Source organism: Chelonoidis abingdonii, chromosome 3, assembly GCF_003597395.2.
Source record: "Chelonoidis abingdonii isolate Lonesome George chromosome 3, CheloAbing_2.0, whole genome shotgun sequence".
Taxonomy (NCBI): domain Eukaryota; kingdom Metazoa; phylum Chordata; order Testudines; family Testudinidae; genus Chelonoidis; species Chelonoidis abingdonii.
In genome coordinates this window covers 161,660,875-161,679,127 of record NC_133771.1, presented here as the reverse complement: position 1 = coordinate 161,679,127, position 18,253 = coordinate 161,660,875, and the positions used below count along the sequence as shown (strand labels likewise).

The 18,253-nt window shown below is 43.6% G+C and overlaps 1 protein-coding gene across 1 annotated transcript in view; it reads left to right on the top strand.

The window, feature by feature from the left end:
- ALK (ALK receptor tyrosine kinase) overlaps positions 1 to 18,253 on the top strand; it is a 635,008-nt gene that overhangs the window by 492,560 nt on the left and 124,195 nt on the right. Inside the window, exon 9 of the mRNA XM_075064275.1 lies at positions 10,876 to 11,045. Within this exon, the coding sequence (XP_074920376.1) occupies positions 10,876 to 11,045 (170 nt within the window). The remainder of the gene's footprint in view (positions 1 to 10,875; positions 11,046 to 18,253) is intronic.

The window sequence follows — 18,253 nt, the reverse complement described above, 5'->3', positions numbered from 1 at the left end:
GGGCTGCTTTAATGCGCTTAACTTGTAAGTGTAGCCAAGTATTATAGTACCATGCAGTACGAAAAACTTATTCCAGTCCCATAAAGAGACCTGACTTTCTCTTACAGGAAGCTGAGGCTGAGTAAGTGGGGCCATTCTCTTCAGATAGGCACCCGCTAGTTGAATTGTTCATTTGATTTTGAGCCAAACCTTTGAAGTAGCAAAATTTGTGCTGAGGGACAGTGAGAACAGATTCCCACAATATGCTTCATACTTGTGGTCATGTCTGTAATGTAGTGAGAACCCTTTTCTGAGGCTATTTTCGCACCTCCCCTGGAGGTAGAAGCTGGAAGCCAAGATTAGGTAATTTTAGGTGCCGGAGTTAATCAAACTTGTTTTAGAAAGTCTGAACTTCCTTTTTACACCCAAACGTGGTCTGTCCAGAGAACAACTGTGGCTCATTGGTGAAGAAGTTTGTGCTGATTTTCCCCCTGCTCCATGGATACAAAGAAGGCTCCATCCTCCAAGGTCATTGATCCAGGTCCTTTCACCAGCGCTAAATTCATTTTTAACATGTTTCTTTGATGTGTAAATAAATAATGGGAGGTCCTACTGCATTTGCCAGAGCAGCTGTATTGGAAGCACCAATATTGCACTTCTCTCTTGCTCCTGGAGTTTTAAATAAGTTAGAACATGTGTTAACACTGACTCTGAATATTTGAGTGTGAAAAATGCTACATGGAGATGTCTCCAGCACTGCTGGCTTTCCTTTAATGTGTTTAATTTTGCAGAACATTGCCCAAGTCCTTTCTGATTTTTAGGTGTTATTTTTAAATACCTGCAAGTGGTGAATACACTCTTCGTTTTCCCTTTTTTGTTGCGTTCCTTTCTGCCTGGTTCCCTGGTTCACTGATGATCTCCAGTATCTCTGAGATTTCTGAAGGACAAGATGGATGCCCTGTGATCTGGTAGAGGAATTGTTTCCCCTGTTGATTTTGGTTTTCAGTGAAATGAGGCCACTTTCTCTCTCCCAAGGACAAACGCAACTTGTGCTTTCATTTTTGCCCATTATGAAGCCAGAGCATGGAGATGAAATCATGAAAATTGAGGAGGATTTTAAATAATGATGATGATCCAGATAAAATGAGGGAGGGGAACCCCACTCAACACCACTAGAATTGAACAGTCAAAGCAGATGGATTATTATTTTGCCATTTTGATGACCCCCTTTGCTTGCACATCCAACCAAGAACTGAAAGCAGAAGTGCCAACATATTGCAAAAGAAACTATTCTCACACAGTCACTGGCCTGACCAGAAGCAGAACATTCCAGGAATTTCATGATACTTGCATGATGCTCACAAGAGGCCCAGCACAATTTGTGCTGAGGGCCAAATTATCTTTCTAAAGCTCATAGCTTGAAATGTGCTTCTTTCTATATTTTCCATTTCTAATATGCAAAAAAAGTGTCACCATTGCCAAAACTAGCAATGTGATGCTTCTAAAATGCTTCATATTCATGCACAAAAATTGCTAAGATTTTTATAGAGCTGTCTCCCCCACATGGGATTATACTCATCTATAGCTGTGATAAATGTGTTCAGCCTGTAGCTTCAATTTTTGCTTCAGTAAGTCCACTCCACCTTGAGCACGATAAAATTTCTTCTGAGCTTCCTTAATACCTAGCTTCCAGTTGGTGAGCTAGTGCATTCACATCTGAAGGCAACTTTCATGGTTCCCTGCCCACAAAAGAAGAGCCATGGCAACACAGTTGAAATGCAAGAGTTGGCAATTGATTTGTGCAGGACAGCTAACATTCAAGGATACCTGCACAAAACATTGTAGGCAGCAAAAAACCGTGCCAGCAACTGTCAAAGTCATGCTGCTTTTTCACAATATGTCAACCTCTAGCATGTACTTGGGGCTGAGGTTAGAGGGAGTGTCATCCAATGGGATTAAACTCCTGCAGTTCCAAGGGGAGGCATAGGTAGATTCCTTTCTGTCTGCCTTTGAGCTACTTTTGTTGCTAGCTATCTTTATATATCCCTTTTTTCTCCCATTCTTCAACGATCTTTGCTGATGTCAGGCCTTGCCTCCCTGACTGGTGGAGCCATAATGCTGACAGTGAAGGCCATTGCAGGTTAGAATAGAAAAAGAGGCTGCAACACTCCAGATTGCCATTGAGTCATCTTCCCTTTAGCAACCCGGTGCTGTGAGCATGTAGCATTGTCTCTCATGGCCTTCCAGAAGTTTGTTTGAGAAGTAGTTTGTACCAGAGTCTCGGAGATGTAAGCAGACACAGTCTTGGTAAGGGCTCGACTCTCAATATGTTTGTTTCTTCTGTGTTTAAGAGACTAATACATTGCACATGCCTCGTGATAAGTAATTCCTGGTTGGCCTAGACCAGGGGTTCTCAAACTGGGGGTCGGGAGTTTATTACGGGGGGGGGGGGTCATGAGCTGTCAACCTCCACCCCAAATCCCTCTTTGCCTCCAGCATTTAAAATGGTGTTAAATTAAAAACACTTTTTATATATTTATAGGGAGGGTGGGGGCCGCACTCAGAAGCTTGCTATGTGAAAGGGGTCACAAGTAAAAACAAGTTTGAGAGCCACTGTCCTAGACTGATTAACTGTCTAGGTTTACAAAACCTACCCTCAGTGCTTCTTTTTGTCTTCCTATGTAATCACCCAGGATGTGTTGTTATCAACAGGAATAAATCTTGTGCAATCGCTCAGGTGAAACGCATGTCTACCTTGACCATTTTGAAGGTCTCCCTTGTCTCTGATGAAACTTGTGGAATATCTGATGGCATCCTTTTGCCTGGTGGTCTGTTATCTGCAATGCAAAATAGTTATCGCTGTTATCTAAGTTTTGCCTTAATATACTAAATTTTAACTAGAGACTTATTCTTTTAATTCCCCCTAATCATCTCAGGGCTTTCCATTTACTGAATCAGTGAGGTTGCATATGAGCAGCTAATCTGCATCTAAAGCAGGGCTCCAGAATCCAGAGCACCAATGAGCCAGTGACTACCGGAGATTGTTAATTAATACCTTAATGGTGTTTCTGGCTTCAGAATGTTTTGCTGCCAGTCCAGGACCCAGGGAGCCATTTGATGCATAATGCAGGGATATGCCACCAAGAGCACAGCTTCAGCTCTTTCAGAATGTGCCACCATTCTATAGTCATCACACACGGAGCCCCATCTGCCATCATTGATGCCTTACTCCATAAAATGATTGCCAGCCTCATTCAGAAGTCTTAACTAGGGCATCCAGCTGATCATCTGCTCCCTTTCATTTCAGCAGGTGTGAAAGTATCTGGACCATCCTGCTATGAAGCTTAGAAACCATAAAAATCACAGCCAAAGTTTCCCATTTGAGCACCATGCCAGTCGATTCATTCAGAGCCAGTCCATTACAGTCTGCATGATGCACTTCACCAATGAGTTTCTCTCACATCTGATTCCAACTACTCCTTTCCTTCAAACAGCTGACATGTGCATCCATTCCAATTCACTGATTGCTTCAGTCTTCAGTTTTGCTATAGCCAAAGGCTCTCTCTGTCATCAGCTCAGATTCTATAGACTCTTGTTTCCTGGCTGGTCTCCAAAGAATACAGAGGCTGGAAGGCTCCTGTGGTAGTGTATTGGGCCACTCAAGAGCTTGTGTATCAGCCTGAAACTGTTGTAGTCAGAATGGCACAATGAAGTGGCTTCTCTAGTCCATATGTGAAATCTCAAGGTATTTTGCTGAGGAACTGGTCTTTGCATCACAAAGACACTCTTTTCCCCATTATAGATTAAAATCATTGGCTTGCAGGAAAAGTTGATCAATTCAGTTTCAAATTCACCTCTTTTATTTCATGTGCAAAAATACTAACACAGAAGTTTTACTTCTGATGAGCCAAGTAGGAAGTGGTTTACATCACCGCCAAACTCCAATCCAATGGACTGCAAGAGAAAACTATCATTAGAATTTAGTAGTATAATAATCTGCTGTTTATAATCACCTGAAGGAATGTTAAGTACTTCACAGCAGCAGGATCATTTCACCTGACACTAAGATGCAGCGGATGAGAGATGTTTGTATTTCACTGGAATGGCAGGCAGCAGGGTTCCTTCAACAGCACACCAACATAAAGCCTCTCTCCTCTGCAGCATCCCTCCCTGAAACAGTACAACCAATACACCAGGAGGTGTTACGTTCTGCCTTGCTCTAGAAAGCTAAAACTGTCTGGGCAGGTGGCAAGCTGGAAACCACTGCATTCTATTGCAAAGCAGGGCTGCCCAGAGGATTTAGGGGGCCTGGGGTCTTCAACAGTGGGGGCCCCCCACCGCCGAATTGTCGCCGAAGAACTGGCACTTTGGCAGTGGGTCCTGGGGCGAAAGGACCACCTGCCGCGGGTCTTCGGGACAGTTCAGCAGCAGGTCCCGGAGCGGAAGGATCCCCCGCCACCGAATTGCTGTGGAAGAAGCCCCAGGGGCCTGGGCCCCGTGAGAGTTTTCCGGGACCCCTGGAGCGAGTGAAGGACCCCATTGCAGGGGCCCCAAAAAACTCTCATGGGGGCCCCTGTGGGGCCTGGGCCCTGGGGCAAATTGCCCCACTTGTTCCCTCCCACCCCCCAGGCGTCCCTGTTGCAAAGAGATGTTTGATTTATGCTACCTTGTCTTCATACTCGTCCCTTCATCCCCATTTGTCTGTTTCATCTGGAACTGGGCAAATAATGGATACGTTGGTTCACTGGTTTCCACACCTGAAGTGTAAGTTCAAAAACTTGTCTTTCTCACCAACAGAAGTTAGGCCAATAAAAGATATTACCTCACCCACCTTGTCTCTTTAATATCTTGTGACCAATATAACTACAAAAACACTGCATCCCTTTTGGTTCACTGGCATTTAAAAAAAATTAATAATTTGTTTTGGGTTGAATGAAAATGACATTTTTCAAAATTTAAGTGAATAGAACTCTTTGGAGCCAGGGACTCTGTTCTTGCTATTTTGTCCTACACACTGTACAACAATGAGTTCCTGATCTTGACTGTACCTCTGGGCATTACTATAGTACAAACTATGAATAATAATTAATAATCTAGCCTGGTGGTGTGCTGCCACTGGCCTAGACCCATGGCTCAGATCACTTTGTGACATCATCCCATTGGAATCATCACAGAATAGGAGATAGCCACAACATTCCCTGAGATGGATGCACAGGGTCTAACTGATCACTGCATGGGGGATCAAGAAGGAATTTCCCCCCAAGTCAGATTGGTAGTGACCTTGCGTGTGGGAGATGGGGTGTGGGGGTGGGGGTGTCATTTTACTCTGCAGCATGAGTGTGCAGATTACTTGCCAGAATTATCTGGGTATATTTCACTTTCATTTCCCTGCCATTGTGGGGGGCTTTAGGCGTTGATGCATCTCAGTCCCTCCTGTTCTCTGCCTGTTGCAGACTACAGTCTAGCTTCCTATGGGCTGTAATACATTGGTCTAATTTTTGTTGTTGGTTTAGTGTGCAGCTGCTAGATGGTGGTGGTGACCTGTGATAAACAGGTCAGACTGGATGATCTGGTGCTCTGTTCTGGCCTTGAACTCTGACTCAAAGGAGAAACTACTTATTTGGCCTTCTACCCCTCTCCTTCCCTTCAGTGATAGCAGCAGCAGACTGGCAGCTATGAGGCCATTGGTAGGCGGCTGCTCCTATTGCTGTAGGATCCATAATTTTATGTCATGGATTCTACTGATCCGAGTGCAGAAATGGCCCCAGAGTTCTACAGGGCCTTTCCTGTACCCAGAGTCAGACTGAGTCAGCAGTCCATGGAATGCCATGCCTGTAATTCTCTGATAGTGTTTGGGCACAATACACATTTTAATTTAATAAAATAAAATAAATAAGGGGCAGACTCTCCTTTTACTTACACTAGTATAAATCAGGAGCATCTCTAGTGAAGACCAGGGTTTGGCACTGGTATAAAATTGGCATGAAAGAAGAACAGGGCCTTGGGGCTTTGGTCGTTACAGTTGCAAACAGAAGTCTTCTCAGTGTGGTCCTCTTCCTAACTGTGTAGACAAGTGGCCTGAAATGGCAGCTGTAAAAGAAATGAGCTGCCCCCATTCATTTAAATGAGGTGTTAATTTTGAAGCCAAATACAAAGTTATTGGGGTAACTGGGTGAAATGTAAGGACCTGAGATATGCAGGAAGCCAGACTAGATGATCTCATGATCCCTTGTGAGTGATCAGCAGTGAAATACCTGACGCTCTGGGACTGTGGCCAGAGGTTCAGTTCAGCATCACCACTTCATCCTCCCCATCCCCAAATCTGTCCTTTGCATAGACTTGATGCCTCAGGCAAAGATGGTCTCACAATACACACATACACACTCCATCTTAGCTAATTGTACAGTGTTATGTCATGGGGAGGGGTAAAAAAAACTACTGACTACCTTTTTCCGTGAAGCAGGATGACTGCTAGCCTTTCTAATTCTGTAATCTAGCTAAATATATAATGGAGAAAATGTATATTATCAAGACAGCAAATAGTTTTACCATATAAAAATATAAGTGCAATGCAATTACCTAACCTTCCTAGTTAGGTTATGTGCTGTATTTGAAGCATTACAAAATTATGAAGGTTTTTTTTTATGAGTTGAATCAGGACTCAGTGCTCTGAATGCTCTCTTGTGTCCAGAAATCCATCATTAACGTAGCCTCAGTAAACCCATTCCTTGGGCAATCTCACATTTGCTGATTATTGTGATGGCTGCATAAATCCAGCCCCTGCATGCGGTATTTTTTTTCTTATTAAGCTCTTTATAAGCAGAGAGTTTGAGGAGGTTATTTCAAAGAAAATTAGACAGCAATGTTCATGTTAGAGATTTTGAGACCAGACCAAATTGCAAAGGTTTATATTTCATTCCTGACAATGAGAGAAAATGAGTCCTAAAATGAGAAAACTCCAGGAAGTAATTTTATATACAGAGATAAAGAGCCACTAAGGGACTTTCTTACATTAAATCTAACAAAAATGCTTGAGACTGTGCTCCATACAGTACTTTAATTAATAAAAAGCCAAATATCACTGGATCATAATTGGAAAGTCTATAAAAACCTGAAGAGAAGGAGGGAAAAACTAATTTTTGAAAGGAATATCTAGGGGATGAGCATGTAATTGCTAGCGACACCCTCTTATTGAAGTCATTCTGCACTTATTTCTGCTGCTGCCTGAATATAAGAGAGTTCATCACTGAAAAAGCTGTCAGTTTTAACTTGTATCTATTAGATCATGTCTAAAGGGAGAATGAGCCTTTAAGTTATGGATCACACAAGTATTAATGTTATCCTTTTATAATAAAATATATGTGCACTGAATATAGAAGTGATATGAAAACGGTCCATGTTTTAAACTTATCTGTTGGGTTTTTTTGTTGCTTTTTTTTTTTAAAGGCACTTCTCCAATGGCATATATGAGGTACTGGAGGTTTCCACATATATAGACTCAGAGACTAAGGTCAGAAGGGACCATCATGATTAAGGGCAGAAGAGAAAACTATCCCACTGTGTAGAAAAGAGAACAAGTATGGCAAGAGACCACCCTGGCTTACCCATGTGATTTTCAATGATTGTAAAAGTAAAAAAAAAAAGAGTCCTGAAAAAGTGGAAACTAGGTCAAATGATAAAGGATGAATATAAACAAATAGCACACCTATGTAAGGACAACATTAGAAAGGCCAAGGCACAAAATGACATAAAAGGTAACCAGAAAACATTCTACAAATACATTAGAAGCAAAAGGAAGGACAAGGTAGACCCATTACTCAATGAGGGGGGGAAATAATAAGAGAAAATGTGGAAATGCCAAAAAGGTTAGTAGTGATTGGTTATCGAACATAGTGAATGCCAGTGAAAATGAGGTAGGATCAGAGTCTAAAATAGGGAAAGACTAAGTTAAAAATTACTTAGACAAGTTAGATGTCTTCAAGTCACCAGGGTCTGAAGAAATACATCCTAGAATACTCAAGGAGTTGACTGAGGAGACATCTGAGCCATTAGCAATTATCTTTGAAAAGTCATGGAAGACAGCAGAGATCCCTGAGGACTGGAAAAAGGTGAATATAGTAACTCTCTATAAAAAGAAGAATAAGGACAACCCAGAGAATTACAGACCAGTCACCTTAATTTCTGTACCCAGCAAGATGGAGCAAATAATTAAGCAATCAATTTACAAACACCTAGAAGATGATAAGGTGATAAGTAAAAGCATGGATTTGTCAAGAACAAATCAAGTCAGACCATCCTAATAGTTTTCTTTAACAGGGTAACAAGCCTCATGGATAAGGGGGAAGCAGTAGATGTGGTATATCGTGACTTTAGTAAGGCTTTTGATACTCTCTTGCATGACCTTTTCAGAAGCAAGCCAGGGAAATATAACCTAAATGGAGTTACTATAAGGTGGGTGAATAACTGATTGGAAAACTGTTCCCAGAGAGTAGTTATCAGTGGTTCACAGTCATGCTGGAAGGGCATATCGAATAGGGTCCCACGGGGATCAGTTCTGGGCCCGGTTCTGTTCAATATTTTCATCAGTGATTTAGATAATGGCATAGAGAGTACACTTATAAAGTTTGTGGATGATACCAAGCTGGGAGGAGTTTCAAGTGTTTTGGGGGATAGGATTAAAATTCAAAATGTTCTGGACAAATTGGAGAAATAGTCTGAAGTAAATAGAATGAAATTCAGTAAGGACAAATGCAAAGTACTCCACTTAAGAAGGAACAATCAGTTGTGCACATACAAAATGGGAACTGACTTCCTAGGAAGGAATACTGCAGAAAGGGATTTGGGGGGTCATAGTGGATCACAAGCTAAATTTGACTCACCAATATAAAACTGTTGCAAGAAAAGTAAATATTCTGGGATGTGTTAGCAGGAATATTGTAAGCAAAACACAAGAAATAATTCTTCTACTCTACTCTGCTGTGGCTTCAACTGGAGTATTGTGTCCAGTTCTGGATGCCACGTTTCAGGAAAGATGTGGACAAATTGGAGAAAGTTCAGAGAAAAGCAACATAAATGATGAAAGGTCTAGAAAACATGACCTATGAGGGAAGATTGAAAAAAAATGGGTTTGTTTAGTCTGAAGAAGAGAAGACCGAGCAGGAACACAACAATTTTCAAGTACATACAAGGTTGTTACAAGGAGAAGGAAGAAAAGTCGTTCTCCTTAACTTCTTCTGAGGCTAGGACAAGAAGCAGTGGGCTTAAATTGGAACAAGGGAGGTTTAGGTTGGACATTAGGAAAAATGTCCTGACTGTCAGGATGTTTAAGCACTGGGATAAATTGCTTAGGGAGGTTGTGGAACCTCCATCACTGGAGATTTTTAAGAGCAGGTATGACAAACACCTGTCAGGGATGGTCTAGATATTACTTAGTCCTGCCATGAGTGCAGCAGACTGGACTCAGGTGACCTCTTGAGGTCCCTTCCAGTCCTATTATTCTATGATCATCTAGTCTGACCTTCTGCACATTGCAGGCCACAGATCCTCACCCACTCCTGTAATAGACCCCTGACCCATGCCATGGCTGAGTTACTGATATCCTCAAATCATGGTTTAAAGACTTCAAATTACAGAGAATCCACCATTTACGCTAATTTAAACCTGCAAATGATCCATGGCCTATGCTGCAGAGGAAGGGGGAAAACTCTCAGGGTCTCTGCCAATTTGACCTGGGGGAAAATTCCTTCCCAATCCCAACTATGACAATCAATTAGACCCTAAGCATGTGGACAAGACCCACCAGCCAGATACCTGGGAAATAATTCTCTGTAGTAATTCAGAGCCCTCCCCATTTAGTGTCCTGTCACCAGCCATTGATGTGGTGAAATTCTGACCCCATTAAAGTGAATGGGAGTTTTGCAATTGAGTTTGGTGGGGCCAGGCTTTCACCCCTAGGCTCAGCTGAACCACTACATTTTACCATAGTTCATAAGCCAAAACATGGGACAAAGAGCCAGACTGAGGGAGAGAAGAGAAATAACCATGTAAAAAGCCACATGTGGTTCAAGAGTTACTGAGCTCTAATTTTTTAACTGAATATAAAACACCCGAATACTTACTTGAATGTAAGAATCCTGCACCAAGTACCCAGGTATTCTAAGATATATAGATGGGTATAAAGGGCCTGACTTTCATTTAAATTATCGCCATTTATACATGCACTGTAAAGAAACCTTAAAATGTGTATAAATTACATGTGAACCCACTTTTTAGAGCCCTTTGCACTACCAGAGTGGTGTACAGTCAGGGGCGGCTCCAGGCCCCAGTACGCAAAGTGCGTGCTTGGGGTGGCAAGCCACGGGGGGGGGTGCTCTGCCAGCAGGGTGCCTTCGATGGCTTGCCTGCAGGAGGTCCGCTGGTCCCACGGCTTTGGTTGACCTCCCGCAGGCATGCCTGCAGACGGTCCTCTGGTCCCGCAGCTTCTGGACCTCCCGCAGGCACAGCTGCAGGAGGTCCGCCGAAGCCGCCGGACCAGCGGATCTCCCGCAGGCAAGCAGCTGAATGCAGCCTGCCTGCCATGCTTGGGGCAGCGAAATGCCTAGAGCCGCCCCTGTGTACAGGGGACCTTAGTGTAGATGAGAATCAGGTCCACAAATTTTCCGTTAACTTTTAGTGTCTTTACCAGCATATTGCACCAAATACTTCTGCACAGCAATACTGCCTCGAATATTTGGCAGCTACCCCTATGCCGAGAAATGGAGAAGGATGTCAGGGAAGAAGGACTGAGGATTTGGAGGGAGGCAAAGAAAGAACTAAATGAGTTGAATTGGGGATTTAGTTTATTTATGGATAACTGAAGTATCTTACTTGCTTCCTTATATGTTCTCTTCCTTGTAGCTCCGAATGTCATGGCTCATCCACGGCTTCTTGCTCGGAAATATTTCCCTGGTCCTTGTCGAGAACAAAATGGGGAAGGAACAAAGCAGGACGTTCTGGCACTTTACTAACAGTGAAGGTTTGGGAGTCTGGCAGTCGATGGTTTTATCTCTTCCTGCTGTGTCAGACAGGTGGGAGCCTCTCCTCTTTCTTCTCATCCTTTGCTTCCCTCCCAGTGAGAAGGCACTTCATCAGCGGCTGGTTAGCATCCAAAATTGCATGAGCAGTCTTAGAAACAGAGTTTTCAGCTCTCAGAGGGAGGGAGGTGCTTTGCCTCCCATTGGGACATTCAGTTATGGGTAGCGAGTGTGCATCAGTGAGAGGTTAGAGAAGAGCGCACTCTGCATAAGCTTGAAAGCTGGTCTCTCTCACCAACAGAAGTTGGTCCAATAAAAGGTATTGTCTCTCCAATATCCTGGGACCGACATGGCTACAACAACACTGCATACAGAGTGCTAGATGTCAGCACTCCTGCATTCCATTCCTGGCTCTGCCACTGAATCACTGTGTGGCCCTGAGCAAGCCACTTAAATTGTGCCTTGGTTTCCCTGACTGGATGTAATATTTCATGTTCATTACTGTTTGCAAAGCATGTTTAGATCTTCAGATGAAAGATCCTGTAGACATTGTACTAGAGCTGGGCCTGAGCTCTGTAATTCAATTCTAGTTCCAGATTTCAAACTCCCCAAATTTCAGGGCATGTTTGGATCTGGCATTTAATTCAGTCCTATAAGGAAGGGCCAGCCACAAAACTAGAACCCGGATGTGATTGAGAATTCTACCCCCCTGCACCAAACAATAGCAGCCAACTTCTAATAAGGCGTCATCTCATTCCTGGCAGTGGTGTGTGTTCTACTTAACTTGCACGTAGTAGTTCTCTCACCAAATGACTTTTATACCATAAAATGTCCACATTACAACCTGTGCTAAGTTGCAGAGTGTCATGTGACTTGGACAGAGGTGGGTTGTGCCTAGTGGCTGGAGCTGGAGTCATGCCTAGTGGCTGGAGCCAAGGGTCAGACCCAGAGATCAGGAGTCGGAGCTGAATTACCTGGAGTTAGGCAAGGCAGAAGCAGGACTGAATCTGAGGCAATATTTGCAAATGCTTTCAGCAGCCAGTGCCCTGCTGCTGATCTTAAGAGCAGGTCTCCTTATCCTCTCAGCCTATTGGGCAGATGGGTCAATCAGGTGGCTTAGTTGGGGCCCAGTTGTGCTTGCTAGACTGTCTGAGGTTTAAGCTAGGAGGTAAGCTGGTTAGCTGCAGGGCCTTACACCTAGGGTGACTAGATGTCCTGTTTTTAAAGGGACAGTCCCGTTTTTGGAGACTTTTCCTTTTATAGGTGCCTATTATCCCCCACCCCCATTCTGTTTTTTCACAATTGCTATCTGGTCACCCTGCTTACACCTGACACAGAGTATTGTTTTCTCAGTCAACCGCAGATCTCCTTCAAAGGGATGCTGTGTGATTTGTTTATTTCTATTTAAAATGCACTGCAACGCGTGCTGTTCATAGAGGAGACATCTATATAGTCACCTTCCATTGCTCTGACCTTTAGGACACAATATGTGTCTCTTTTCTATGTGGTAAGGATCAAGCCTTTGATCTTTCTGGAGCTCTCTGCCCTAGGAATAATGGATTTCATTAAAGAGTTAGCTTGCCTCATGAGAAGGTATGAAAAACATGATGCAGTTGTGTCTTTTTATCTGGCTGCATCTTGGGAATGTGTGTAGGGTGACCATACAAAAGTGCACAGCCATTACTTTATCATCAAATGCATAGTTAATATGAATTAACAAAGATTTTTAAAATATCAACGTTGGCCTTATTATGCAGTCACCACTGGTGGCACACCCAGCTGCTTCCTTCCCTTTAGCTGTGTTTTCCTTTGAAGAAGGCTGTATTTTGCCATTATTATTCCTGTGAACTATTATTTACTTAAGTGTTGCCATGGAAATGCCTCCACTTGAATTAATCTCTACCCCTACCCTCCTGTTATGTCTCTGTGTGCACTTTAAACTTTCTCTCATGGCAGATTGAATAAAATAGGATATTATGATCTTGGGAACCAGGTCCAATAGTAAGTCAATAAATCCTTGCAAAATGCTGAGCTTTTCCTGTGAGGTGCTGAGCACCCTCAAATCCCAGTGTTTAGAGGGAAAAAACTGTTGAGTACATTGAAGGGAGGGGAGGGGAGGAGTTAGAAAAGGAAGATCAAGGGCTCTGAGGAGGCATCAGAGTTTTGATGCATCTTGGAAAGTCTTAGGCCTTATATATACCCAGAAGTTACACTATGCTAATGAAAATCAGTTTTTAAAATGGATTTAGTTTAAACCAGTGAAAGTCTTGTTTGGGCTTGGAAATACTGCGGAAATTCCTGCAGGCCTCTTCCCCAGCACCTGAGATCTGCTTCTTAGGAAGTCTGAAGTGCTTAGAGACTCACAGTTTAGGAAATGCACAGCTGAAGATACAGATGTGATGCTAAAGGAGACTGCAGTGTATAGAATTTTAATGGTGACCGAAGAAAGATTTAGGATAACTTATGTATTTAACAGAAGTAAACACATTTCTGATGCTGAAATCTAGCCTGTCTGCATCCTTTGCCTGATGGTATGTGAAAGTCAACACTTTGAGCTGGAGGTGTAATTTCCAGCTCAAGAAGATAAACCTGTGCTAGTTCTGATCCAGCGAGTGAGCTAAAAATAGAGCAGCAGGAGGGGCTAGCTGCTCAAGTACATACTAGCGTGTGGGACAGGATTGTACTCAGGTAGCTAGCCCTCCCATCGCTTGTGCTGCCATGGCTACACTTCTGGCTTTTTAGGCTATGTCTACACTACAGGATAAATTCGAATTAGCTTAAACCGATTTTATAAAACAGATATTATAAAGTCGATTGTGTGCGTCCACACTAAGCACATTAATTCGGTGGTGTGCGTCCACGGTTCGAGGCTAGTATTGATTTCTGGAGCAGTGCACTGTGGGTAGCTAGTGTAAAATAATGAGGCCAATAATGTTGATTTCCGTCCACACTAACACTATTCCGATATAGTAATATCGATTTTAGCATTACTCCTTTCGTTTTGTAGGAGTACAGAAATCGATTTAAAGAGCCCTTTAAATCGATATAAAGAGCAGTGTAGTGTGGACGGGTGCAGCGTTAAATAGATTTAACGCTGTTTAAAATCGGTTTCAGGCAGCATAGTGTAGACCAGGCCTTAGATGCTAACTTGATCAGAGGTAGCACGAGTATGTCTCCTTGAGTGGGAATCACACCTTCCACCCCGAAGTGTAAACATACTTTCAGTCTCTGTAACTGGTCTCTCTCTCTGGGGTGAGAGATCTGTATTGAACACCTGAAAATGTATCAGAGGGGTAGCCATGTTAGTCTGTATCTGTAAAAGCAGCAGAGAATCCTGTGGCACCTTATATACTAACAGACGTTTTGGATCAGTGAGCTTCGTGGGGAATACCGACTTCGTCAGATGAATGTAGTGGAAATTTCCAGGGCAGGTATAATATGCAGCAAGCAAGCTAGAGATACGAGGTAGTTCAATCAGGGAGGATGAGCCCTGTTCTAGCAGTTGAGGTGTGAAAACCAAGGGAGGAGAAACTGGTTCGTAGTTGGCAAGCCCATTCACAGTCTTTGTTTAGTCCTGAGCTGATGGTGTCAATTTCCAGATGAATTGAAGCTCAGCAGTTTCCCTTTGAAGTCTGGTCTGAAGGCCTGAAAATGTGACACACTATAATCGTGCAGGAGGTGCAGCACCTTTAAACATCAACTGAAGCTTAACTCTTTACAGCACACACCGGCCAATATACCTCTTCTACGGAGACATGAGCTAGCATGCTGTGTGTGGAAGTTCTACTGATAACTAAAGAATACCTACCTAAAACTGCTCAGAGGCATGAATTCTCACCAGGGCAATTTACTCAAAAATTGCTTAGTCAAGAACGCAAAGTTAGGTGTAGAGAAGTCAGGAAGAGAGCTACCCTGACATCTGATGGGATTGTAGGGAGTGTGGAAAAGATTTCCAAGAATTCAAGGGTGTGGAAAGATTTGCATTGGTATCCACCTCACACTTAGCATAAACCCACAGCAGCTTGGGATGGTGATTTTAACAGCTGGGGATCCCAATTTCTTTGTATTGGGGCGGAGGAGAAAAAAGTTGTGCACCCTGATTGTGTGAATGGGGACCTGTGGGACTGCTTTGTGAGAAATGACTCAACCTCAGTGGGTGGTACTTGCTAAACATGGGACAGGGGTTCCAAAACCCTATGAATGAGAGAGATTGGGGACTGTGTGTGTACCTATGGTATGGGCCCTTTTGAGGGCCTGGAACACCAATTGACAATCTCCTCTCCTCCACTGTTAAAGAGTAGAGCTAATTTTGATTCTATTAGGAGTCTATCTAGAGACTGCTGAGCTGAATTCATGTTGGACCAATGGTGCACCAGCACCAGGGCTCCCCTACTAAGAGCTGAAATCACTAAAAGAGCTGAATTGAGTGCTGTGTTAACTAGTGGGGGAGTCTGAAGACCTATTGTTAAGCTGCTGGCAGAGCAGAGCAGTTGGAGCAGCCCATGGAACAGTGAGCAGAGTGAAGCAGTTTGGAGGGCAGCTGGAGGAGCAGCGCAGGTAGTGTGGTGGAGCTGGTTGTGGTGAAGGCTGTAACAGAACTTCATGGAGAGGTGGAACAGTTGGCCCTGGCCCACGTAAGGTGCCCCTTAACCCCCTGTGTGGACTTCCCCCCCAATTTCCACCCAGGCTTGGGGGGGGGGTAAAACTCTACAGATAAACTCTTGAACTCTGGGGTGGCACTGACCAGAGACTTTTGGGTTCTTGGACTTTGGGGGATTGGACTTAAGACCCTAAGGGGAAAAGGACATTCCAAACGTACTGGGAGGTGGGTTTTTGTTTATGGTTTGTGTTATAACCCTGTTTGTGGTGTTTCTCCATGGAATGCCGCATTGATTCCTTTCTTTATTAAAAAGATTTTGTTACACTCAGACTCTGTGCTTCTAGAGGCGCCCAGGGGGGTATGGTATGTAAGTGTCCCAGGTCACTGGGTGGGGGCTCGAGCCGGTTATGCATTGTGTTACTGAAACGGAACCCCTGGATACTGAACCCGGCCCTTGTTGCTGCCAACTCAGAGGGGCAGAAGGGTTACATAGGCTTATGGTGTTTCAAAGAAGCTTTAGGAAAGTGTCCACGAAATTAGATCACCTCTGTCTTTGGATCCAGTATCTACTAAATGCCTGATCTGTCTCAAACTACGTAGGAAAAAATATATATTTTGGCACAGAACCATAACTGACATTTCAGTGGTTTGGTTGGGCCAGGAAGAGTGTTTTTTACAGAGAAGACACTGAATTGGGACTCAGGAGATTTAGTTTACATTCCCAGACTGTGTGACCCTGGACAAAACATTTAATCTCCTGAGTAAAATGGGAATAAAACACTTCCTTTATTCTGTCCTTTGTCTTATCTTTTTAGATTCTAAGGAATCATCCAGTTGAGGCCTTCACAGCTGAGGTCCTATCTATTCCATGTGGACATTAAAAATCCTGGAACTCTATTCATAAGAGTAGGAGTTTGACTTTATGTCCTTATCCAAAGTTTGCCCTCCCCACTCACGCTGCAAAGAGCTGTGGCAGAGGAATGTCAGGCACATCAAGGTGAAACAGTATAAGTAGTAGCTAGAGTTGTGTTGGGACTAGAGGGACTGAAATGCATTTCCAGAGTCTGTGATACTTCTGCTGGGTGTGAGAAAAGGAAATAAAGGTCCTAGTGAAGGACATGCTACCAAGCTAGCTATGATAAAAACAAAAGAAACAGGTTATGGCAAAAACTTCTTGTTGTATGGGGGAAATGTTTGAATTGCCTTCTCTCCATTGTCCAAATATCTCTCTTCAGTTTCCCTTGCAAGGAGGCAAACCCTGCTAACTTTCACATGTGCTGTCCCACTATTTAAAGGGAGACTGTCAGGGTGAAAACAATTATATAATTTCCTGTGTTACAAATTTCACCTTTTCATAAGAAGTGAAATAATGTTTAAAATCCAGTGTACTTCTCAGTGCCTCTGCTTTTTGATTGCCTTTTGCATTTCATTTGACTGCGACAGTGGCCTGGATCTACACAGGGACAGAGCATTGTAACACCTAACTTTTAGGCACCTAGAAAATCACAGGAACAATACTGCAATCCCCAAAGCCCGAGTTTGGCACCTACGCTCCACATTCAATGAATGGGGAGAGACAGGCGCCTTAGAATGTGATCCACAAAACCAGCATGCTAGGTGGGCAAGGAGCAGCCTACGCTAGCCAATGGGAGATGCCAAAGATGGGTGTGTTATAAGTCCCGCTCCTCTCTGAGATAGACTTCTCAGTGTGGGCTGCAGGGAAGTGCCTATCTCTGCTTGCAATCTACAGACTGGGGAAATAAGAAGTTCAGCTGCCTAACTCACATGTAGGGCCCAATCCAGTAGGTGCACTCAGCAACTATCTAGCTCCACACAAAACAGCTAGGAAGGGGGACAACCAACCTCCCTTATAACTGTTTGTCCAGTAGTTAAGGGTACTCATCTGGGATGTGGGAGATTCCTCAGTTCACGTCCTCCCTCTGCCTGAGGAGGAGAAGGGATTTGAACAGGGATCTGCCACCTCACAGGTGAGTGCCTTAATCATGGGGCTATTGGATGTTCTGAAGTGCAACTTCTTCAGTCTTTCTAGTTTAAGTTCTTCCACTTTATTCATTAGGTCAGAGAGAGTGAGAATCACTCTGTAGCCCAGTGGTTAGGCACTCACTTGAAAGGTGGCAGATCCCTATTCAAATCCCTACACCTCCTCAGGCAGAAAGGGGACTTGAACTGAGGCTCTCCCACATTCTAGGTGACTATACCCTAACCACTAGGCTAACAATTATAAGGGCGGTGGTTCTCCTCTCCCCAGCTGTCATGTCTGGAGTCAGGTGGCCTCTAAGCACTCCTACTTGGATTGAGCTCCACATATGACTTCGGCTCTCCTCCACCTGTCTTCCCATAATTAGTGTATCACTGTGGGGCTTAAGCAGGCAGATGCCTAGGGAGAGAGAGCTATGCTCATGCTCAGAGATAGAAAAGTAGGCACCTAGGGAATTTTTACTGCAAAAACAAGTGCTGAGTGGGTTTAGTCATCTACAAGTTTAGGCAGCAGCCAGGCAGGAGTTTTGTGGATTACAGTGGTGCCAAAAAAAAAGAGGGAAGGGATTTAGGAACCTAAATACCTTTGTTGATCCAGCCAATAAGACAAGACTAGTCAGTTTAAGGTTTGTTTTTTTGTGAGTTTCAAGTCATTTTCACATTC